At 42.4% G+C, this 26,023-nt stretch overlaps 1 protein-coding gene across 1 annotated transcript in view; it reads left to right on the top strand.

Annotated features, from left to right (window-relative positions):
• Window positions 1-26,023, top strand: part of RPRD1B (regulation of nuclear pre-mRNA domain containing 1B) — a 58,145-nt gene that overhangs the window by 26,227 nt on the left and 5,895 nt on the right. Inside the window, exon 6 of the mRNA XM_010829171.1 lies at window positions 4,261-4,436. Coding sequence (XP_010827473.1) covers window positions 4,261-4,436 — 176 coding nt within the window. The remainder of the gene's footprint in view (window positions 1-4,260; window positions 4,437-26,023) is intronic.

Below are 26,023 nucleotides of genomic sequence, written 5' to 3'. Positions count from 1 at the left end.
CTTATCAGTGTTGGCTCATGACTTCCATGTTGCTAAATTCAGTGGTGAACTTTTTGTGCCCATTCTTTTGTGTGTGTGTGTGTCTGGGGCGGGGGGGTGCAGAGTTTTATTAAAGTATAAAAACAGACAGAGGAAGTTTCTGACATAGGCATCAGAAGGGGGACAGAGAGTGCCCCCTTACTAGTCTTAGCAAGGCCTTATACATTTTTGCCCATTCTTAATTTGGCCCAGTTGATCATTTCTTCTTCCTAAAAATACTTTCTCACTTGGTGTGGTAGGCAAAATAATGGTCCTCCCCAAATGTCCATGTTCTGATCCTTAGAGCCTGCAAATATATTGTCTCACATAGAAAAAGGGACTTTGTGGATGTGGTTGAGTGAAGGATCTTGCGGTGGGGAGGTTATTCTCCTGGGTTAGTCAAGTGGTCTGGGTCCTTAGAAGAGCAAGGAGAGCAGGAGTAAGAGACATGACTGGGGAAGCAGCAGTTGGAGAGATGCATTTTGAAGATAGAAGGAAAGGGCCATGATACTACGATAAATGTCAGGATGCTACGTCTGTGTTGTTTCTGATGCTGTGTTTCTGGCAGCAGGAGGAGGCTGGGATGCCACATGTTCTAGCTTTCCTCTCTAGTCTCTTGTCTTTCAGGCTCCTTTGTTGATTCTTCCCTTCTTCTCCTCTTAATTTTGAGTAATTAGCTCTCTTCCCTAGTTAGTTTCACTGACAGTTCCTTTCATCCTGTTTGATGACTTTAAATAACAATTTTTGTGCTGATGATCACCTAATTTACATCTCTAGGGTTGACCTCTTTCCTGAACTTGAGACCCATACATCCAGCCTCCTGCTCTGAGTGTTACTGAGTTGGATATCCTGAAAGACATTTCAGACTTCACCTGTCCCAAACCAGACTCCTCCTCTTCCCCCCAAATTTGTCTCATGGTCTTCCCTATCTCAATAGATGGACCCTCTCATCATTCCTGTTGATCTGAACTACAGCTTGAACCTGACACCTGTTACCACCTCCGCTGCTGCCACCTGGTGGGAGTGTCCACCATCTTCACTTGAATTATCCCAGTAGCTTCCTGTCTGCTCTCCCTGCTGCCTCTTGTCCTCCAGCCATCAGTCTGTCTTCAACATAGTAACCAGAGTGATCCACTAAAATAGAAGTTGGATCATGCCCCACTCTGCTCAGAACACTCTAGTCATGTGGGTTCCTTGCAGAGCACTCTCCAAGGGCCCTTGTACTTGACTGTTTCTTCTGCCTGGAATGATCTTCCCCAGATGGTCACATGACTTGTTCTCACGCCACCTCCTTCCAAATGCTTTGCCTTTTTGTTCTCTAGGGTTCTTATCTTCAGCTGGTAAATAAGTAAAATATAGTGTATTATTTATTTCTTTTCCTCCCTTTGAATGTAAACTTGAAGGCAGAAAGTTTTGGTCTTTTTGTTACCTTTTGGCTCAGAGCCTAGAACAGCGTTGGACACACAATAGGAGTCCACATATATGTCAGGCTGCTTGGAAGGGTTGGGGTATAAAAGTCTGATTGGAGTGAGTTTAGTGACCTGGTAGGAAAGAGGGTGGGGACCAGGAGGAGAGACAGCTCTGTCGAGTAGTTCCGCTGTAAGGGGAGCAGGCACGTGCACGGTAGCTGGGGAGGGACACGTGGTCAGAAGGCAGAGCAGCGTGTGTGCATGCTAGTGGGAATGCTTCCGGAAGGAGAGACGGCTGGGGACACGCAGGTGACAGTCCCAGACACTTGAGTCTTGGAGGCAGCAGATGGGGTGCCCGTGCTAAGTGACAGAGTGGCTGAGAGAGGCACACAGCGCTTGTCTGTGGACTTGGGAGGGCAGAGCATTTGAGGGTAGCCACGGGTAAGTTCCCCAAAGTGAGCATCTCACTGCTACATTTCAACTGCATTTTTTTCTTTGGCTCATAAAACTATCACAGGTTCTTTTTCTGGGTTGTAATTATTTGTGTGAATGAATTATTTCCCTTGTACAACTTCATGGAGTGTGAGAATTGATTTTTTTTTTTTTTAATCTCAAAAAGTAGTGTTTTACTTGTCATTTTCTGCCACAGGCCCTGAAACATTTTAATGAAATTAACCATTACAAAAATAATTCAGCAGTGATGAAGGTAACCAACCTAACGACCCAGCAGCTTGTTCCTAGACCGTGCCACCAGTCTTGAAGAATAAGTTTCACTGTCCTCTCTACCCTCGGTGATTGAAATCGTCTCTCTCCTTTGTTTTCTCTTGGCTCACTCCTCCTCCACCAAGAACATCCTGTTGTTTCCCTGTCCCCGAGGAGCCTAGAAGTACCTGATCTTTGGCATCAGGCCTAATTTGGAATCCCTCAACAGTTCACCTTCCAGTATTCATATTGAGGCAGCGTCTAATAGTCAGACACTGTTTGCCAGAGAAACTCTGTGGGGAATTCTTAAATCTGGGTTACCTATGATTATGCTGAACTCTCTCACCTTGACCACCTGCATTCAGAGGAAGCAACAAATCTGTATCACTGACACTCACTTTCAGTTTATCCCATGGAGCTACTGGCGTCTCTAGTGCTTTGTTTCAAAGCATTAAAGCCTTTTTAGCTATGACAAACCTAGACAGCATATTAAAAAGCAGAGACATCACTTTGCCAAGTCTGTATAGTCAAAGCTATGGTTTTTCTAGTTGTCATGTACTAATGTTGGGCCATAAAGAAGGCTAAGTGCCAAAGAATTGGTGCTTTTGAATTGTGGTATTGGAGAAGACTCTTGAGAGTCCCTTTTACAGCAAGGAGATTAAACCAGTCAACCCCAAATATTCATTGGAAGGACTGATGCTGAAGCTTCAGTACTATCGGCCACCTGATGTGAAGAGCTGACTTATTGAAAAAGACCCTGATGCTGGGAAAGATTGAAGGCAAGAGGAGAAGGGGGCGACAGAGAATGAGATGGTTAGATGGCATCACCGACTCAATGGACATGAGTTTGAGCAAAATCAGGGAGATAGTGAAGGACAGGGAATCCTAGCATGCTGCGGTCCATGGGGTTGCAAAGAGTTGGTTGGACACGACTTAGCAGCTGAACAACAGCAACAACAACATGCATACTTCAGTGTTAATCTCGCCATCCCCACGTGTAATTAATTACGTCAGGTTTTTTTTAATACAAATCATCCTTTGTCTTTTTTTACTTCCTGAGGTTGAGTGTGATTCACCACTTTTCCCAAGGATACCCTTTCTTATGCTTTGATTCTTCTGCAGTTTCTTCCCCAAACAATGAGTTGCAACCCATTAATTGGGCCTGAAGTCAGTCTGGTAGATAATAACCAACCTTTTCTTTTTTTTAAATGAGATGGCAGATAGAATGCTCTGCACACACTGAAGGAAGTATTGTCTAATGAAACTTTGGTTTCTTTTTTAATATATATTTATATAAAGTGTATTTCTTAGCATGGGTCACATTCAAAAGCATTTAAAAACTTCTGTCTTACCAGACTGTATATTTTGCTGAACAAGAGATTTAATGCTTACACAGATTAAGAAATATAATCTTAAAGGTCCATTTTATTTATTTATTTTTAATCGAGTTTTTTTTGTTTTGTCTACTGAATTTGTTATAATGTTGCTTCTGTTTTATGTTTTGGTTTTTTGGCTGTGAGGCATGTGGAATCTTGGCTCTCCAACCAGGGATCGAACCCACACCTCCTACATTGAAAGGTGAAGCCTTAACCACTGGACCACCAGGGAAGTCCCTATAGGTCCATTTTAGAGCTATGGTTTTGAGTCCACAGCTCCTCAGCGAAGCCCACGATACTGAATCTGTTGTGTAGCTTTTATTGTCTTAGTTTTCACACTCAAGAAATGGGTGCTTACTTTTGTATTTCAGATGGATATGCAAAGAGTAGTTAATGACGTAATATGAAGAAAGCAGTTTTGAAATTTTCAGAGACAGGGAAATATTATTTCATATATGACTGTAAATCTCTCTGTTTATTTGTAGAGCTTTTATAGGAATAGGCATTTTGAAGTCCTTTGTCGGATTCACCTCTTTGTACAATTGCCTCACTTCAGGTAGTTCAGAAAGTCCCATCTTGTTGACAGGAGTAAGTGCCTTTAATTTTTTTGCCAGCCAGTCCATTGTCTACAGGTTCCAGCCTATTCTTGGACTTGGGTGTTAGGGGAGAAACTGCTAACCTCCCCCAGAAGTCTTTGCAATTATGCCTGTGTCATTATTTATTGTCTCTCTCTTTTTGGTCTCACTTGTATTTAGACAAAGAGGCAGCTGAACGTCTTTCAAAAACAGTAGATGAAGCATGTCTGTTACTAGCCGAATATAACGGGCGCCTGGCGGCGGAGCTGGAAGACCGACGCCAGCTGGCTCGGATGTTGGTGGAGTACACCCAGAACCAGAAAGACGTTTTGTCAGAAAAGGAGAAAAAACTGGAAGTGAGTACACAGCAAGGCAGACCCAAACTCCCCAAGTTTACCTTCCTGGAGCCCGCGTTAGGAGGGTTTTATTATGCCTTAATTAGCACATTTTTTTCTTTAAAACATTCATGAGATGAGAACATCCATCAGATACTGTAATGATTTAAACCAAGTTGAAACTTGAAGTCATGTTTTTTATATGTCCAGGAAAGAACAAAGTGGAATGCAGAAAGCAAGCAATGAAGTCTTAAATCATAGCATTTAGGGTCTCATTGCTTTAGTTTGAGCTTATATTTCAAGAAAAACAATTGTAGATTGAGGTTTGAGAAGAATAGGCATTCAGCACAGCCAAGGAATGATTGCATTTGGGAAATGGTTAAAACTTTCTTTTGGATTATATTGAGATTTATTTCCAACTTATATCCTTTCTAAGGCCAGTAAGTAGTGTGCCTCCAAGCTCTGTCTGCAGTCTCTTCTAAAATTCCACATAAACCTAATAATGTTTGTGGAGCCCAGTTCTCAAACTGTTGGGAAGGAGCTGATTTTTACCCTGAGTTGACGTTGTCTGAATGCCCTTGGAGAGCGGCTCCAGCACTAGTTTCTCTCCATGCATTTGTCTGGCTTAATTAAATACCTGGTGGTTTATCTCAGTCCTTTGATACCTGAACCAGCCGTGTGGATATCTGGGAACTTTTGCTTGCATCCTGCAGCTAAGCTTCCTTTTAAGGAATGTCTGCCCTTCTTTTTTTCAAAGATATATAGAGAAGAGTTGCAACCAGTGGCTTGGGAAGGGAAGACAGTTTTGAGTTGAAGAATCAGTCACTTCTTATAGGAAACAAGAGTAGGTCAGGGAGGGAGGGGATTGTCCCCATCTGCCAACCCTGCACTCAAGAGACACTTTCTCTGGCCCAGAGGGACGGAAAAGTGAGCTAGCCCTGAGGCTGCCATGATTATGTCTGCCTTTCAACATAGTCATTTGACTTGTGCAGGGAAATGAAAGATGCGCTTCTTCCCATGTCGTTACTGCAATGGTTACGGGAGCTGTGATGGGTAGTGGTAGGGGGGACTTCATATTCCTAGCCAGCTTGAAAGTGGAAAATGGGAAAGAGATATAAAAATAGTATGGCTTAGATTTAGAAATCAACACTGATCAGAAGTCCTAAAGGGAGTTTCATAGGCAGTACCAGACGGTCATTTATCTGAAATGCTCATCTTTCACTGAGGAAGCATTTTCAGCCCTGTGCCCCGGGACTAATAAGAGAGTGTAATTAATGATTCTGGTTGTAAGTCACCATACCATCTGTTGAACTGCCCCTTGGCGACACATTAAGGGCTTTCTCTGATCTGTCAGACATTGATTATCATGAGCAGCTGCTGTTGGGTGGAACGTGGCAGGCTACCATAGAGGACAGAGTCTTTGAGAAGGAGATTGAGTTGGTAGAGTGAATTAACCCTTTGTTCGTCTCCTTTTCTCATGGTTGCACTTTCCTCCCTATATTTCTTCTGGGGAAATCTTCCTGGTTTCTGTAGAACCAATGGTTTGCTAAATGCCACAGGAGGTTATTAAGGCAGAAATGGATCAGAAATTTGGATCCGTTGCTTTCCAGCCCGAATTTTTTTACTCACTTGGGCATTGGAATTCTTTAAGAATCAGAACAGGTATGTCCCATCACCCGAAAGTATAGATTCTGAACTCCCAGTTCTTATCCCAAACTATGTCTGTCAGACACATGAGTGAAAATTATTCATTGTAAAAATGGAGCTAAATTTGCTACATTTTAAAAAAGCAAACTGTTAGATATAAGATGTTGAGAGATGATTTCATTCTTTATCCATGTTTGCTAAAAATATGAACAGTCTGCTCCCTAGAATCTTGAGATTTTTTTCTCATATCCCATAATAGACTGATCTTAATTCCATTATATCTTTATGGTGATGATAAAACTTAATAAGTATGTGCCACTTGAAAGACACATTATTACTATGATTTCTTCTAAATCTTCCAAAAGTGTCTTATTGATAGGGACAGTACATAAAGTATATGTATTTTTTTAACATTCTTTTTTTTTTTTTTAACATTACCAGTCCTTGTTTTAAAACTGCCACGTCAGAAGAGTAATGAAATCTACTTTTATTTTTTAATCTTTTCATTGCCATCAGTGTATGAACATAGAATTCTTAGAACTCTGGAAATGTAGTTACTTGCTTGAGAGTCTCTTTTCTTCCCAGAGTTCTAATTTGATAACACATAACATTTTTTTCTACAGGTTTATATCTTCCTTATATAATGAGTATACCTCTTTATTATTTCACTTGAGAATTTTATCTTAGATTCTCAGTGTCTCCTGAACTTTGGGATAGGAAGTATAATGATTCAGAGCCTAGGATGATTCAGACCCTGAGACGTAGAAGACAAGAGTTATGGCTCCCAGAGAAATTGTGTTTCTGCCCTCAAGAAAATAATGTTTTTGCATAAACAGGATGGTTGAACGTAAAACCAAACCAAGGGATTGTACGTAATATAGATCAAGGAGGCAGCTGGCAATTACGATTGTGGTTGCAGTTATGATTGTGGTTTAAGGTTAAGTCTAAACTTCCTGGCAGGCAATACAGACTTTTCATAAGAGGAAGTAGCAACTGAAGAAGGGAAATACATTTGTAAATGGAGAACAACCACACTGGTGCAGACAGATGAGTAAAGGAAGACAAAGACAGAAGGTACGGGAAGCGGGCTCCCAGAGCCCTCCCGTGGGAATTAGGCGTCATACTCTTTCAACAACAACAAAACTCTTTTAGCAGCTGCTCATTCAGCCATGAAGTTAGCAGAACCCATGCCAGGCAGGAGATAAGTGGAGATGAGCAGGATATGTGCTCTCCCTCAGTGAGCTTCCACTCTAGTAGAAGCAAGAATGAAGTTAAAGTAGAATGTGAGAAATGTTCTCAATAAGGGGAATACCTTAACTCACTATGTCTAAGCTAAAATCAACTGAGGAAAGTTGATAATGTTATTTGTTTAATATACTGTATCGATCAGACATTTATTTAAAATAGAAGTGAATTATAAAATGCACAGACAGTTTTTGAACAATGCTGTGCTTTCAGTGGGCTTCTCTGGTGGCTCAGTGGTAAAGAATCCACTTGCCAATGCAGGAGACATGGGTTCGATCCCTGGGTGGGAAAGATCCCCTGGAGAAGGAAATGACCACCTACTCCAGTATTCTTGCCTGGGAAATCCCTTGGACAGAGGAGCCTGGCAGGCTGCAGTTCATGGGATTGCAAAGAGTCAGATGCAACCTAGCAACTCAACAAAAATGCCTTCAGCAGGTCTTCCAGAGTTCACTAGAATAGGTGTTCTTTGGCAGCTCTTCCAGTATCAGAAACGTAATTTTTTTCAGTAAATATTTGTTCTGGGAGTGAAATTCATCACCTGATACAACCTTACTCAATGAAGAGGGTTTTTTAGGTTGCATTTAAAAACTAATTCTTAGTTGTAAAGACTATATTAGTAAAGAAAGGTGAGTATTTGATGGAAACTGTGGGTTTCCTCCTTTGTATTTTTTTTTCCTTTAAATAGAATCATGATTCATTTTTTCTTTGTTTACCTTTTTTTTCCTTTCTTTTTTCCCCATGCTATTGCTTTTGGATGTTATAGTAGACATTGGCCTTAAACTCCAGGCAAGTTAGAAGGAAAGCTGCTTAATATTTGTCATGCTTTTGTTGTGAACATGAGAAAACATAGAAATGGGAAAGAGGACATGCAGCAGGAAGCACAAATAGCAGCCTGAAAGGGAGGATCAGGAATGTGGAGGAGGTAGAAGAAAGTGAATTCAATAAAGGAAAAGGAGCCAGAAAAGCCTCTAAAACTTCAGTTCTTAGAGCAAAGGGAGAATTTGTTTCTGGGGGACAGAGGTGACCATTAACCCCAAGTGATTGCTAGAAGCTCACAAGCTGTAGAGTAGGGTGGACAGAGTTCCAGTCTTGTCACTTTGGAGAAAGCCTGATATGGTATATTCCATCTGGGCATATGCAAAGGGGAAAGAGAGAGAGGGAGGGAAATCTTACTTGTACATGCATTGAAGAAAAAAATCAGAATGGGGAAGGTGCTCATAATTTTGACACATCGGTCCTTTTTTTAAAACATCATGATGTTTGTTGACGTTCTAGCAGTGCTCTAAACTGAAAGGAGACAGGTCTGTGTGTGATGTCCCTGTCAGTGGTACACACACAGACTGAATGCCGCACAGGGACGAGCTCTGGAGAACTGTGTTCCTGTCTGCAGATGTTTTAAAAATACGAGGTGAAACATGAAAATAATAACCCTTTTAAAGTATATGCATTTCAGCGACACATAGTACATTCATAGTATTGAGAAACCACCACCTGTATCAAATTCTAAAATAGCTCGCTTTCTGTCAGAGCAAAAGAAAACCCTGTGCCCCATTAACCAGTCCCTCCCTGTGGGCCCCTCCTCCCAGCCCCACATAACCACCAATCAGCTTTCTGTGCCCGTGGATTTGCCAGTGCTGGATATTTCATATAATTGGGTCTGGCTTCTTTCACTTAGCATGTTTTGGGATTTATCCAGGTTGTAGCATGTATTAGTACTTCATTTCTTCTTATGGCTGAATCGTCCATTTTATAGATATGCAAAAATGTCTACCCGTCCCTTTGCTGATGCACGGTTGGGCTGTTTCCACCTTTTGGCCATTATGAACAGTGTTGCCATAAACAGTTGTGAACAAGTTTTTGTGTGGGCATATGTTTTATTTCTCTTGGGTATATGTATACCTGGGAATAGAATTACTGAATCGTAAGGTGAAGTCTATGTTTAACTTTTTGAGGAGACGCCAGAACTGGTTTCCATAGCAGCTGTGCCGTTTCCCATTCCCACTAGCAGTGTATGAGGCTGCTTTTCTCACATCCTTGTCAACACTTGGCGTTGTCTGTCCTTTTTAAGTTCTAGCCATCCTGGCGGACGTGAAGTCGTATCTCGTGGTTTTGATTTGCATTTCCCTGGTGACTAACAAGGATGAGCATCTTAGCGTGTGCTTGTTAGCCATTTGTGTATCTTTTTTAAGAGCGTGTTTGTTCGAGTCCTGTGCCCAAATTTGAACTGAGTTGTTTGTTCTTGAATTGTAAGAGTTCTTGGTATGTTGTGGATATCAGACTTCTACCAGTTAAATGCTTTGCAAATATTTTGTTCCATTCTGTAAGCTGTTTTTTCACTTTCTTCAGTATGCTGTTTGAAGCAGTAAGTTTTGATAAGATCTAAATCGTTTTTTCTTGTGTTGCTTACGTTTCGGTGTCACATTTAAGAATCCATTGCAAAATCCAGGTCATAGGAAGAGTTATTCTGTGTTTTCTTCTAGGAGTTTTTTAGTTCTAGCTTTTACATTGAGGTTGTTGAGCTCATTTTTGCTTGTGATGTGAGGTGGGCCAGGGGAGTGTGAGCGCACCTCCTTTATTTGCATATAGATGCCTCGTTGCCCTGGCACTGTTTGTTGTTCCCCACTGAATACTTAGTACTTTTGTTAAAAATCGATTGGCCATAGATGTATGGGTATATTTCTTGACTCTGTTCTGTTCCACTGATCTGTGTGTCTGTCCTATGCCAGTATCACACACAACTACTTTGATCTCTGTAGCTTCATAGTAAGTTTTAAGATCAGAAAATGTGAATCCTCAAACTTCGTTCTGTCTTAGTGTCATTTGGCTGTTCAGGGCCTCTTTCAGTTCTGTGGGAATGTGAGGATCAGCTTTTCCATTCCAATAAAGTTTGTTGGAATTTTCATAGGCGTTGTGTTGAATCTGGAGATTGCTTTGGGCACTATTGCCGTCTTAAGTCTTAAGCCTTCCAGTCCCTGAACGTGAAATGTCTTCCCATTTAGTTAGATAATTCTTTAATTTCTGCTGCAGAATTTTCAGACATGCTAGAGCATCGTTTCCCAGCGCATTTGGTTTTACGGAGGCCTTGTTTAGGTGCCCTCAGTGTCCAGAGCCGCAGTAGACGGCAGTGTGCGCCTCTCCTTCCAGTGGGCAGTGTTCACCCACCTCTGGAAGGCCTGCGTGTGTATGCATGTGTGTTTAACAAAGTCACCAGGGCACAGGCAAGACTGCCAGCTTTATTCTGCAGAGGAGAGGCCTGGATGTCTAGGTAAGGTCTTTAACAGGATTATGGAGCTGGATAGGACCTCAGGAGGTGTATAGTCCAGCTTCTGAATCATATAGTCTTCTCTTCAGACCCAGAGTTAGCGCAGACCAGAAATACAATTTAAAGCAGACATCTTGTCATTTTATCAAGTTTGTTTTGGTTTATTTATTGTGGTTTTAAAATTTTATTTATTTATTTCATTAGGTCAGGTCACAGCAGAAAGACGCTCTACACAGAAGAGTAGCCAGAGTTGATCATTTCAGCAGTCCCAAGAATCTTATTTTAGAGACATGATGTCTTATATAGGGGCATTAAAATGGTTGCAGGAAAGCATTCTGGAATGGCCCCTGAGAAAACCTTTCTGAGTTTGAGAGAGCGTACTTTGCCACCAAGCTCCTAAGTACCCTCCTGCCATAACTCTGCATTCTCTTGCTCTGAGAAGAAGGGAGAAATTGGTCACTGAACTTGGGCCTGTTGCTGTGTCTCCCAAACTTGGTAGGTCGCCCTCCACTGTAATGAATACTCAAGAGTACATGTGACTTTTCCTTTGAGACTCTGGTGGCTCAGATGGTAAAGAATCCGCCTGCAGTGCAGGAGACGTGGGTTCGATCCCTGGGTCAGGAAGATCCCCTGGAGAAGGGAATGGCTACCCACTCCAGTATAATTGCCTGAAGAATTTCATGAACAGAGGAGCCTGGCAGGCTGTATAGTCGATGGGGTCACAAAGAGTTGGACACAACTGAGTGACTAACACTTTCACACTTTCACTTTCACTTAAGACAGCACAGCACAGCTGGGAAGGGGGGAATGGCCCAGAATCCAGCACTGACTTGTGACTTCTTATATCTGTTTGTAATTTGGTTCCAACAAACTTGAGAGATTCTTGGGCTATAGCTCAGGGGGCACTAACGGCATCTGTTATTTCTGGCGGCATCCCCCACCCCCCTGCAGGGTGCAGATGGTGAAAGATGTTCATTCCAGTAATGGGATGGGCAGTAGGTAGAGATAGAGAGCTCCATTTTTGGTCAGCTTTGGACAAATCCTCCCCTTTCTCCATGGTGAGGGAAGCCAGTATCTCATTGTCCATTACAGTCAGGGCAGATGGGAGCAGGCGATATAATCCCTCTTTTAGATGAGAAGACAGAGCTCAGCGTTCCTTTGAGCAGTTCAGGGTCACAGAAGGAAGTCAGTGAGGAGAGAACCCCAGTCTGCAGAATCCTGACCCCAGTGATCATCTACCATGTTCCCTGGGAACTGAGAGGCCCTGCCTGTGGGTCCTCTGTACTGCTCCCTTCCTTAGCGTGTTCTCCCCTCCCTAGACTAGCAGCGCTGTCAGCACCATGGGCGGAAGCAGGCCAGTCTGCTCACACTGGTCACTTGATCAGCGGTGGGCTGGTGGGATGGGGTTGTACTTGTGTCCTTCCCCACACAGCAGGCCTTGGCTCGCTCACTGCTTTTTCACCCCTGCTTTGATGTGCATCCCCTTTTTTTTCTTCTTTTTTTTTTTAAAGTTTCCCTCCAGTAGGTGGGGACTTTTTGAGTTGCGTGGTTCTGTAAGTGATTTGGAGTTTGGAAGGTGTGTTTAATCCTTGGATTCCTTCCATTCTTTTTAGGTACTGCTGACCCTTTTAGCTCAGGCCAGATTTGTAGCTGGAGCTCTTATCTATCCGTGTGTGCGCTTACGGGTGTGTGTGTGTGTGTGTGTCTTTCTATATTAATCTCTCATTACTCTAGGGGAGAAAAGGCCTCATATAATGTACTTCACTTACTTGGTGACCTAAGGGCATGGTTCCCTGACACTTGAGACTTTACTTTGAAAACAGTGACGTGAATTCAAAGCTCTCCCAGCTGTAAATCCATACCTTTAGCCACAGCATTGTTTTCCTATTTATCAACTTTTGATGGTTCCTCCTCCTTCCCAGAACAGCTCCACTGAGTTTTAGCAAGTGTGTGTAGCACTAATTCTTCAGATTTATTATGAAGTGCATATATACATTGAATAAAAACAGTGTTCAAGCCCTGCATCACTGCTTTGTCTGCCAAAATATTCATTCATTCTTTTTTTTTTTTAAACTAACTTAACTCACTTACTTGGCTAGCTGCCTAACTGCACCAGGTCTTAGTTGCAGCATGTGGGATCTAGTTCCCTGACCAGGGATTGAAGCAGGCCCTCTGCATTGGGAGCTTGGAGTCTTAGCCACCCCACCATCAGAGAAGTCCCCAAACATTCATTCTTACTCAACTAATATTCAGTTCTTTTTCTTTTTTGAATTACAAAAGAAGCACTCACAGGAAACTTAGAAAAAATGAATATAAAGAAAAAAAAATCATAATCTCACTATTCAGAGATATCTACTTTTAATTTTGATATATTTCTTTTATTTTTTCCTCCTGTTTTAAAATTAAAATGATCATATATGCCTTTAAAAACTTTACGTGGTTATTTTCCCTTATTAGCAAAAAACTTTGTAAACATTTTAAATGGTTTCTTGAATATGGTTTGATATTCAATTACTTTTATTGAAGTTTTTTTTTTTTTTAAACTTTGGGCTAACTTTTAGTATCTGGATTTTTTAATTCCTAGAAATTTAAAAAAATGGATTCTGTATGTGTGCAGATGTCTGCTTGTCTTTAAGTATACTCCAGGTCATATGTATTTCAAGGTCTTTGCCTTCAGTAGGCATTTCTGACTTATGGGTTCTTGATCTTTTTCAAAGCATCTTAAGTAGACTAGAACTTCACTGAGCTTTATAGACAGACAGATAGGTAGAGATACATACGTATGTGTGTAATGTGGATATATACCCACAAGTTAAGGATTAGTCTTTGTTTTATGAAGGAGTGAACATTGAAGCAGACAAATTAGACAAATGGGGCTCTCTTCTGGGTTTTAAATTAACTGTTTACATTTGAAACAGCTGTGTGAAGATGGCAACTACTTATTATAACATTGACTTGAGTGAGCATAGCTTTGAGAGCAGAGTTCAGATTACAGAAATTTGAGCTCTTGTGTGTTACGTTGAGCAAAGCTCTATTTTGGTTTTTATGAATGTTCCTACTCCTGTTCAGGTGGGCCTTCTGCTCCTACCGTAAGTTGTGGTTTTTGAAGAAAGTGAAACTAGATTATGGCATGCTCTGCTTTTGCAAGTTGTATCTCTGACTTTGTTTTCCCTTATAAAATGAAGGGCTTAAAGTAAGGTCAGAATGAGTCTTTTTCCATGTTTAGAGCAAAAATTTGCTTGCTTATAATAAGGAGTCAACATGAAACCTTTACAAAGTCCCTGAGCTCCCAAAGGTATGGCATGCTTCACGTGAAGAAGTGATGGTACCAGTCAACTTTCTCTATGACTCCGCAAGCCTCCTTATTTGTTCTCCTCCTTATTCAGATTCTTTCAACATCTTTAGGAAAAAGTATGGACATCTCTCTTACTCCAGTCATGAGGTTCTTTGAGAATTTTAAGCAGAGTAACTTTGTGAACTTCAACTCAGCAAAAATTTGCTGGTGGCTTTCTAAGCATTCTTGAGGTTTTGATAATGATTAAAATAGACTCATCCCACTTTTCCTTCATGGCGTCTGGTAGGCTCTGTTTGGTGCTTTTATTTTGCCCACCACTGTTTCTGCTCTGTGGGACATAAGACTCACAAGGAGTTATTCCCAGAAATATACCATTTAACCCCAGTCAAGATTTAGTGATGAGGATCCGCAGTGCCCGTTCCAGGCTCTTTGTGCCTTTCTCTACTGAGGCCAGTCAGTGGTTTTGGCAGCCTCCTATCTTTGGCATGGTTTTTCATTTATAAAATAATAATTTTACCTTCACCCGTAACAAAGAGGTTCCAGCGCTTGTCCAACCTCAGTAGTTAGTGTTTGCCTTTCCTTAGCGCACAGGACCTTTAGGACCAAGTTATTTTCCTTTCTGTGTAAAAAGTCTCCAGTAGGCTGGCTGAAGGGCTCCTTCTCAGCAGATGTATCATGCCTTGCCTCTCTAATATGGTTTTTACGTCACGCTCACACGAGCACACCCCGCATCACTACTACTCTCCCTTTTTTACCACATCATTGCATCGTGGCTCCCCATTTTGCCTCTGCTTAACCCCACTGCAGCTTGGCAGGTACATCTCCATTACTGTCTTTAAAATCCCCCACAGTAGCCTAGGGCTTCCCATATGGCTCGGCAGTAAATAATCAGTCTTCCAGTGCAGGAACCTCAGGAGACTCAGGTTTGACCCCTGAGTCCGGTAGATCCCCTGGAGGAGGAAATGACAACCTACTCAAGTATCCTCGTCTGGAGAAGCCCATGGACAAAGAAGCCTGGAGGGCTACAGTCCATGCAGTCAATCGTAAAGAGCTGGACATGACTGAGCACCCACACACACCAGTAGTCTAATCTCAGAAGCCTAAAGATATTTCTCAGTCTCTGGCTCTCTTTTTCTTTTCTCTTTTTGGCCCTCTCTGTAGCATTTAATCGGAGAAGGCAATGGCAACCCACTCCAGTACTCTTGCCTGGAAAATCCCATGAAAGGAGGAGCCTGGTAGGCTGCAGTCCATGGGGTCGCTAAGAGTCGGACATGACTGAGCGACTTCACTTTCACTTTTCACTTTCATGCATTGGAGAAGGAAGTGGCAACCCACTCCAGTGTTTTTGCCTTGAGAATCCCAGGGACAGGGGAGCCTGGTAGGCTTCCGTCTATGGAGTCACACAGTCGGACACAACTGAGGTGACTTAGCAGCAGCAGTAGCATAGCATTTAATGGGGGCTTCCCTGGTGGCTCAGTTGGTAAAGAATGTGCCTACAATGCAGAAGACCCAGGTTCAATTCCTAGGTCAGAAAGATCTCCTGGAGAAAGAATGGAATGGCAGCCCACTCCAGTATTCTTGCCTGGAGAATGCCATGGACAGAGAAGCCTGGCAGGCTGTAGTCCATGTGGTCACAAAGAGTTGGACACAACTTAGTGACTAACAGTCATCTATACAAAACCCAGGAATCCTAGCCACCAGACCAGCAAGGGCTAGAGGCTAGAAACTATAGCATTTAATACTGTTTATTACTTTTCGTGTGTTTTCCTTCTCTTGGTTTCTGGATCCCACCTTCTGCTGGTTCTAGGCCTTTTGTCCTTTAATATGCTTTTCTCTATTCTTGCCCAATAAATGGATATTCCTTTAGCTTTTTTCTCATTCTCATTCTCTGAAGTGGCTTCAGCTACCACCTCTGTGCTGATGGCTTCAATTTAGGTCTATACCTAGATCCTTCCTTGTACTTAAGACCCATGTATCTAATTTCCACAAACACCTTATGCTTAATATGATCACATTCACCATCTTCTCCCTTCCAGCTGCCATTCATCAGAGCCAGACACTGGGCCTCATCCAGTGTTTCTCTTTGTGTTTTTCCCACCTCCCACGTGAGTCACTTCATTCACCTCATGTCCCAGTCGCTTCTTCAGCTCCACTTCTGCAGCTCTGCAAGACAGCCTCCCATCACCACTCTTCCACATTGGAGTAGTTGCTAAGCCCTTGTGATTTTTATCTCCTCAGTTTTTCTTGAATTTGTCCTCCTCCTCTTCATCTCTGTCTCCACTTACCGGTGTAGTCCAAACTGACACCATCTCTCACCTGAGTGTGTGAATGCTCAGTCACTCAGTCGTGTCCAACTCTTTGTGTCCAACTCTTTCTTACTTATTTATTTGACTGAGCTGGGTCTTAGCTACGGCATGTAGGATCTAGATCCCCGACAAGGAATTGAACCTAGGTCCCCTCCATTGGGAGCACCAAGTGGAGTCTTAGCCACTGGGCCACCAGGAAAATCCCTGAATCTGGAGTTTCTGACTCCAGGTTTTTTCTGTTCTACTATGGAGACCTCCCTCCCATGGGAGGGTGACGTACCCTCAGTCTTTTGGGAGAGTTAGGAAATGCATTTTACTTCCTTTTTTTTTTTTTTTTTTTTTTTTTTGGCTAACGGAAGGAAGTGAAAACTTTTTATTGCTTGTAGAGAGAGCTGTATCAAATGCAGAGCAGTAACCTACAGGCCACCTTGCTCCAGGCAGACCTTTCAGCACTTTAAATTATAACAAACATTGCTTAAAGTTATTTAGTGTGAAAAATGCCCTTTTCCTTTCTACCCTTTGCTTCTCACTGCTGCCCTGCAGGAATATTTGACTCCACCAGTATTGGGCTCGACAAGAGAAACAGCTGAAAGGTCTGCCTGCACCTTTCATGTTTGCACAACATCAATAACTTGGTTTTTTATTAAAATGGTTGTTAAGGAAATCAGTTTGTGGGGGCTTTATTTGCATAAAGCTTATGTTTTTTGAAGGTTAACTTTTTAAAAAATGAATTAATTATAAATATACTTCCTGTGCATTAGTGGTTTGGTTTTACCTGGTTTTGTATGAGGGACCCATTGTATAACTGGTATAAGCATTTTTGAGGGACCCAGGTGCATTTTAAAATTAGTCTCTTTTTAAAGCACTTTCACAGGCATCTGTTCAATTTTAAGTTTTAGCTTTATGATTACATTAAGATTTGAAAATTTGCCCAGTCCCAGAATGGAGTTTGGCCTTCCCAGGTGGCACTTGTGGTAAAGAACCCATCTGCCAATACAGAAGACAAGACATGTGGGTTCAGTCCCTGGGTTGGGAAGATCCCGTAGAGGAGAGCATGGCAACCCACTCCAGTATTCTTGCCTGGAGAATCCCATGGACAGAGGAGCCTGGTGGATTCCAGTCCCAAGGGTCACAAAGAGTCAGACACAACTGAAATGACTTCGCACACATGCACGCAAAATGGATTTTATTTTTGTTAGTTTCATTTTTATTAGTTTAATTCTGTGTGTTGGGCTTCCCTGGTGGCTCAGATGGTAAAGAATCTGCCTGCAATGCAGGAAACCCAGGTTTGATCCCTGGGTTGGGAAGATTCCCTGGAAGAGGGAATGGCAACCCACTCCAGTATTCTTGCCTGGAGAATGGAGCGGACAGAGGGAGCCTGGCAGGCTGTAGTTGCAAAAGAGTTGGACATGATACATAGTAACTTTTCATTCTTCTTCCCTTGCTTTTGCAAATCCCTCTCAGAAGGGGGTTTTTGTTGTGATAGTAGAAGCTCCCTTAAACCTTTTGTGTAGAGGGTCTTCTGGGGAGAAAGAAATACTCCAAAAACACTTTGTGGTATGATTTCCAGCTTAAGAAGCCAGTTCCCATTTGATTCCGCCAGTCAGTTCATTCCCTCAGTTATGTCTGACTGTTTGTGACCCCATGGACTGCAGCACGCCAGGCTTCCCTGTCCATCACAAACTCCTGTAGCTTGCTCCAGCTCATGTCCATCGAGTCGGTGATGCCATCCAACCATCTCATCCTCTGTCATCCCCTTCTTCTCCTACCTTCAATCTTTCCCAGCATCAGGGTTTTTTCCAATGAGTCAGTTCTTCACATCAGGTGGCCAAAATATTGGAGCTTCAGCTTCAGCATCAGTCCTTCCAATGAATATTCAGAACTGAATTCTTTTAGGATTGACTGGTTTGATCTCCTTGCTGTCCAAGGGACTCTAAAGAATCTTCTCCAACACCACACTCCAAAAGCATCAGTTCTTCGGTGCTCAGCTTTATGGTCCAACTCTCACATCCATACATAACTATGAAAAACCATAGCTTTGACTAGACAGACCTTTGTTGGTAAAGTAATGTATTGCTCTGCGAATACTTTGAATTATAGTCATTTTGTCACTTTCCCTCTTGGGAAACACTATGGGTACTTTTGAAGAGGGGGAATTTCCCCCTCTGCTCCTCTTGAGTTCTTGTGATTGTACTACTAAAACGAAAAACAAAAAGGACAGAAGGCAGATTAAGAGGAAAAAAAGAAATGTTTTGTCTTTTTTTTTCATATACACAGAGGTCTTCTAAAAATGAGACCTAAGAAGTAACCAAAGCAGGCAGCTTTTATATGTTTTACATAGTAAATTTGTGAGGAATGACAGCACAAAGAAACTTAGGCTTTGGGTGCTTAATTAGAAAAGAATCTAAACAGAATTTGAGTGTGGGGTAGTGAATCAGAGAAGTAACAGAGTTTGTTTATACAGGCTTCTCAGCTCTGAATTCCTGTCTCTGACAATAAGGGTGTCTGTCTTTCCACCTCCAGATGCAGAAAGCGAACCTTTCACTTGAGAGATTTATTTCCTGCTTTTCAGGGAGACAGAAGAGGATCAGAATTTTTCTTGTTTTTTAATTTCTTATATCAGTGCTTTTCATGCAACTTCAAATAATTAATATGCCATGGTATAGCCATTTTGAGGTAGCCCACTCGGAGCCCCAGCAGTAGTAGTCCCTTTATTATTGGTTTTGGTAACAGAGCTGAAAGCCACTGAAGACTAGAATCAGAGCCACAGCTTTCTCTTTCCCTTGTATCTTCCCCAGCATCTTAACTCAGCAGCTCCAGCCCTGCTGTGACACCTCAGAAGGGATCATTCTGAAATGTTGCAGCTGCCACTAAGTCACATGGAGCAATGGAGCTGGCTGGGAGAGAGGTGCGAGTTAGCGATGGGTTTTTAATGTTCCCATGTAGATCCTTGAAGAAAAATTAAAAGCAGCATTCTTATTTTCAGCCCAAAGATTTAGATATTGTATTTTCCCATAAAAAATGAAGGATGAGTTAATTAGTTGTAGTTTAAGTTGAAGCTGTGATTTCTAAGTGTAGATTTCTAAGTCTATAGCATCAGCAACTATAGAGTTAAGCCTCCTGGAAAGACAAGAGGGCTGAGGGGGCATGTTAAGTAACCTTGGGGCAAGACTCAGCTTTCCCTTTCTGCCTGGCTCTCTTGGTGTTCCTGTGATGAAGCCGTTCTTTGACTTTAATTCAGTGTGGCAGGTCACGTTTCAAACAGGGCCCTTCATAAACTTCTTCATGCATAATAACCCTTTATAATTCTTAATTGGAAGTAGCTGGGCAGTGGGTGATTTTTATATACCATATGTCCTATAGCACAACAGGGCAAGATAAAGGAAAACAGACATCTTGTTACTGGAAATCTTATCAAATCAAGCCCCTGCCTTTGGTGTTATTTCTAACACAATTTTTGTTGTGTAAATACTTCTTAGCAAGGAGAAAAAAGTAGGTTTGACAGTTTACATTTTGATCTGTATTTCTTACATGAGTTGCTAGAGGAAATGCTTACAATTTTTGTTTGTTTTGAAAGTGAAATTCCCCTTGAAAGGTCGTTGCGACATTGGCCCCTGTCATTTCTAACCGTCTTATCCCCCAGCTCATCTGCAGCATGTCAGCTCTGGCTTACCCCTCTAACCAAAAAAGGCAAAGAATGTGTCAGCCTTGCTTCCCTCGGCCAGTTGTCTCCATGTGCTGTGCTGGGCTGTGTTCCCACAGTGTCAGCTGGATCCATAGGAAGCAGGGGGATGTTGGACACATTTTCTACTTCTGGTTCGAAGAATCTTTGAGGCAAAATTCCAGGAACATAAATCCTAGGCTCAGTCTTAGAGCCACACCTCCGTCCTTTACCTTCTCTGTTTTCAGCATTTCTTGGCGATCACAGAAACCCAGGCAGTTCATCATGCGTGCCTGCTTCCCCCTGCACTACCTCCCCTCCAGGATCCTGCACCAGGGCAGCAGTAGCCGCAAGTCTGGTAGAACGCCTGCCTGTTTCATGGCTCCCCATGGTGGGGGTCGGTGGGGGCGTGTTTTGCTGCAGTGAGTGCCTGTAGCGAACAGCGGATTCAGCTCAGCGCTTCGCCTCTGCCACCACCCCAGTGTAAATTATGCATGAGCAGGGAAGGCAAAGCAACAGCGCTTCCTGGGTTTGTCTTGTCTTCTTGCTTGCCTGGTAGTGGAGGAAAAGGCAAGTGTCTGAAGATACAGGTGTGAAAAAGAGCCGTGTGAAGTGTGGGTGAGGTGAATCAGCTGGTGGGGAGAGAAGACTGAGAAACAGGAGCAGGGCAGGGGTGGCATCTGCTGGTGTAAATGGTGCAGGGCTCCATCTCTCGAGTTCCTGGACCAGGAAGGGTAGTGGGAGCCTTAGATTAAAGGCTGAGTCCTCTGTTATACACAGGTCTAAGGTATTTTAAGCAAACAGCATGTGACCACCTTGTCGCATCATTTGTCTGTGTGCTGAAGAGATTGTGGGATGCAGCACACTTCAGTGAGTCAAAAGAATTTGAATGGGTCTCATCACCTGGAAGTTGGTTTCATGGTGTCTTGAAAAGAATTCCTGATTTCTGCTGAGAACAGGAGTTCCTGAGGGCTCAGTGTGGAACCTTGCCGAGCTTGTGGGTCTTAGTTGTCAGAAAACACAGTGTACCTTGAGGAAAAAGATGCTTGGATTCTCCTGAGGTCTGTCTCCTTTGCCTGTTTAGAACCTAAGAGAATAACAGGAAGGCAGCTATCAAGGGTGTGCCCTGCCCCTACTGAGGGAAGAAGTAGAGACAGGTAAATGCTGGATTTGTGTCTGGGGAAGTAGTTTTATTTGGATTCATGCTTAATTTTCTGTTGGTCAGTGGCAGCATTAAGGGCTTCCCAGGTGGCTCAGTATTAAAGGATCTGCCTGCCAATGCAGGTTCAGTCCCTCAGTTGGGAAGATCCCCTGGAGGAGGAAACGGTAACCCACTCCAGTATTCTTGCATGGATAATCCCATGAACAGAGGAGCCTGGTGGGCTACAGTCCATGGGGTCGCACAGACTCTGACACAAGCTGTACATATATACACTTGGGAAAAGGCTGACTCTAATTAAAAAAAAAAAAAAAAGGTTAGGATATCACAGAGTCAGTTACTACTAAATCTGTTTGGAAAGTGGAGTTGCTCAGTCGTGTCCGACTCTGTGACCCCGTGGACTGTAGCCCCCAGGCTCCTCCACCCATGGGATTCTCCAGGCAAGAGTACTGGAGTGGGTTGCCATTTCCTTTATTTAGGGGACTATAAAATTACTATAGCCTCAGTTTGACCTAATTAGAGCTTGGGGTGAATTGTAACCTGTTTGTCTTTCCTCAAGGCATTAAGTGGGGTCATTCAGCTGTCCCAGTTAAGCAGCTACATATTTTAACAGTTTTGTTTGTTTATTTGTTTGTTTTTTCGGCTGTGCCATATGGCTTGTGGGATCTTATTCACCCCCTGTCCAGGGATGTTTTAACAGTATTAAAGGCAGTCTTTACCTGTATTTAGATATTCAGAGTATGTACCTAGTGGCTCTTGCTGATACATTTTAACCACTTGGCCGATTCACCATTTTTCAGAACAGTTTTAGGTTCACAGCAAAATTAAGAGGAAGGTACAGAGATTTCCTATATACTCCCTTATCCCCAGACCTGTCTTATCTCCCCCACTATCTACGTCCTCCAGATGGGGTACATTTTTGCTCCTGATGAACCCACATAGTGAGCAGTAAAAGTTGTTCAGTCTCTTTGCAACCCCATGGACTGTAGCCCGCCAGGCTCCTCTGTCCACAGAATTCTCCAGGCTAGAATACTGGAGTGGGTAGCTGTTCTCTTTTCCAGGGGATCTTCCCAACCCAGGGATTGAACCCAGGTCTCCTGCATTGCAAGTGGATTCCTTACCATCTGAGCCACCAAGGAAGCCCTGATGAACCTATGCTGACACCAAATTAATAGTTACCTGAGTTCACATCGCTGTTGGACATTCTGTGGGTTTGGACGATGTGTAATTCATCACTATTGTGTTTCCACTACCCTGAAAATCATCTGCTTCACCTATTCATCCCTACCTCCTCCCTCCAACCTTTGTATCCATGATTTTGCCTTTTTCAGAATGTCATATAGTTGGAGTCATACAGTAGTTAACCTTTCCAGATTGGCTTCTTTCAGAAATAATATGCATTTAAAGTGTCTCCCTGTCTTTTCATGGCTTGATAGCTCATTTATTTTTGTTGTTCAGTCACTCAGTCATGTCCAGACTCTTTGCAACCCCAATGGACTGCGGCTCGCAAGGCTTTCCTGTCCTTCACCATCTCCCGGAGCTTGCCAACTCACGTCCATTGAGTTGGTGATACCATCCGACCATCTCATCCTCTGTCATCCCCTTCTCCTCCTGCCTTCAGTCTTTGCCAGCATCAGGGTCTTTTCCAGTGAGTCAGCTCTTTACATCAGGTGGCCGATAGTATTGAAGCTTCAGTATTGAAGCTTCAGCATCAGTCCTTCCAATGAATATTCAGGGTTGATTTCCTTTAGCATTGACTCATTTGATATCTTTACAGTCTAAGGGACTCTCAAGAGTCTTCTCCAGCACCAGAGTTCAAAAGCATAAATTCTTTTGTGCTCAGCTTTCTTTATAGTCCAACTCTCACATCCATACATGACAACTAGAAAAACCATAGCTTTGACTAGATGGGCGTTTGTCGGCAAAGTAATGTCTCTGTTTTTAATATGCTATCTAGGTTTGTAATAGCTTTTCTTCCAAGGAGGAAGCGTCTTTTAATTTCATGGCTGCAGTCACCATCTGCAGTGATTTTGGAGCCCAGGAAAACAAAGTCTGTCACTGTTTCCATTGTTTCCCCATCTATTTGCCATGAAGCAATGGGACTGGATGCTATGATCATAGTTTTTTGAATGTTGAATTTTAAGCCAGCTTTTTCACCTCCTCTTTCACTTTCATCAAGAGGCTCTTTAGTTCCTCTTTGCTTTCTGCCGTAAGCGTGGTGTCATCAATATCTGAGGTTATTGATATTTCTCCCAGCAATCTTGATTCCAGCTTGTGCTTCATCTAGCCCAGCATTTTGCATGATGTACTCTGCTTATTTAATTGAAGTTAAATAAGCAGGGTCACAATATACAGCCTTGACGTACTCATTTCTTTTTAGTGCTGAATAATACTGTGTTTGGATGTACCAGAGTTTATCCACTCCTCTACTTGGCATCTTGGTTGATTCCAGCTTTGGGTAATTAGGAATAAGGCTGCTGTAAACGGTGGTGTGATGGTATTTGTGTGGGCACAGATATTCAGCTCCTTTGGATAAATACCAGCAAGCATAGTCGTATGGTAAGAGTATGTTTGGTTTTGTAAGAAGCTACCAAATTGTCTTCCAGAGTGGCTGTACCATGTTGCATTCCCACCAGTGGTGTATTTGAGCCTTCCTCTTGCTCTGCATCCTCACCAACATGTGGTGATGTCTTTTCTGCACTCTGACTATTCTAGCAGGTATGGGGTGGTATTTCAATGCTGTTGTTGTTTTTAATGTTTATTTTATTTTTTGCTGTGCTGGGTCTTTGTTGCTGTGTGCAGGCTTTCTCTAGTTGTAGTGAGTGGGAGCTACTCTTCATTGTGGTGTGGGGGTTTCTCATTGCAGTGGCTGCAGAGCACAGACTCCAGGGTGTGTGAGCTTCAGTAGCACAGGCTCCAGAGCACGGGCTCAGTAGTTGTGGCAGATGGTCTCAGTTGCCCTGAGGCATGTGGGATCTTCCTGGAACAGGGATCAAACTTGTATCCCCTGCATTGCAAGGTGGACTCTTAACTACTGGACCACCAGGGAAGCCCTCGGTATTGTTTTAATTTGCATTTCCCTGATGACATATGATGTCTTTCACAGACATTTTCTCCCACTCTCTGGCTTATCTTTTCATTCTCTTGGCAGTCTTTTCTAGAGTCGAAATTTTTCATTTTAATGAAATCCAGTTTTTCATTTCTTTCATGGATCATGTTGTTGATGTTGTATGTAAAATACTATCTGCTCTCCATTGTATTGCCTTTGCTCCTTTGTCAAAGATCGGTTGACTGTTGATATATTCTGGGCCCTCTGTTCTGTTGCACTCATCTTTTTGTCTGTTCTTTTGCCAGTATTGCGTTCTTGATTACAACAGCTTAAAGTTAAGTCTTAGAGTTAAGTAGTGTCTAGCTTTGTTCTTTTAATAGTGTGTTGACTCTTCAGAATCTTTTGCCTCACCATATAAACTTTAGAATTAGTTTGTTTATATCTTCAAAATAACTTGCTGTGGTTTTGATTGAGATTGCCTTGGATCTGCAGATCAAGTTGAGAAGAACTGACATTGTAAGAGAATTGCATCTTCCTATCCACGAACGTGGAATATCTCTCTGTTTATTTACCTCTTCTATGTTCGATCATCAGAATTTTGTAGTTTTCCTCCTGTAGATGTCATAGATATTTTGTTAGCTTTATACTTAAGTATTTCATTGTTTAAAGACTAATGTAAATGGTATTGGGTTTTAATTTCAATTCCACTAGTTCATTGCCAATATATAGGAAAGCAATTGACTTTTATATATTAATGTTGTATCTTGCAACTCTTTTTTTTAATCCTGTTCATCGGCTCCTGCTTTCATCCTTTGTCTAGTGATGCCCTCCTCCTAGACTCATGAACCTGCCCTTAAAATAGAAATGTCTGTGGGTAGAAAACAAGAAGACCTCCCTGGGTCACAAGGAGGTGTGGGCCTGATCCATCCACTTTCAGAGTGCTATGAAAAGAGGACTTTAATGTGGAACATACTTCTTTTCATTAAAATGAATTTTCTCTAATGATATCTAGAATATAATAGCAATCTAAACATGATGAGATATTCACGACCCAGATAATCATGATGGTGTGATCACTCACCTAGAGCCAGACATCCTGGAATGTGAAGTCAAGTGGGCCTTAGAAAGCATCACTATGAATAAAGCTAGTGGAGGTGATGGAATTCCAGTTGAGCTATTTCAAATCCTGAAAGATGATGCTGTGAAAATCCTGCACTCAATATGCCAGCAAATTTGGAAAACTCAGCAGTGGCCACAGGACTGAAAAAGGTCAGTTTTCATTCCAATCTCAAAGAAAGGCAATGCCAAAGAATGCTCAAACTACCACACAATTGCACTCATCTCACACGCTAGTAAAGTAATGCTCAAAATTCTCCAAGCCAGGCTTCAGCAATACATGAACCATGAACTTCCAGATGTTCAAGCTGGTTTTAGAAAAGGCAGAGAAACCAGAGATCAAATTGCCAACATCCTCTGGGTCATGGAAAAAGCAAGAGAGTTCCAGAAAAACATCTATTTCTGCTTTATTTATTGACTATGCCAAAGCCATTGACTGTGTGGATCACAATAAACTGTGGGAAATTCTGAAAGAGATGGGAATACCAGGCCACCTGACCTGCCTCTTGAGAAACCTGTATGCAGGTCAGGAAGCAACAGTTAGAACTGGACATGGAACAATAGACTGGTTCCAAATAGGACAAGGAGTACGTCAAGGCTGTATATTGTCACCCTGCTTATTTAACTTATATGCAGAATACATCATGAGAAACGCTGGGCTGGAAAGAGCCCAAGCTGGAATCAAGATTGCTGGGAGACATATCAATTACCTCAGATATGCAGATGACACCACCCTTATAGCAGAAAGTGAAGAGGAACTAAAAAGCCTCTTGATGAAAGTGAAAGTGGAGACTGAAAAAGTTGGCTTAAAGCTCAACATGCAGAAAATGAAGATCATGGCATCTGGTCCCATCACTTCATGGGAAAT

The sequence above is a fragment of the Bison bison genome, unplaced genomic scaffold (genome assembly GCF_000754665.1).
Source record: "Bison bison bison isolate TAMUID 2011002044 unplaced genomic scaffold, Bison_UMD1.0 scf7180017864500, whole genome shotgun sequence".
Classification (NCBI taxonomy): Eukaryota; Metazoa; Chordata; class Mammalia; order Artiodactyla; family Bovidae; genus Bison; species Bison bison.
The sequence above is the reverse complement of the archived record's forward strand: the minus strand, read 5'-3'. Positions and strand labels throughout refer to the sequence as shown.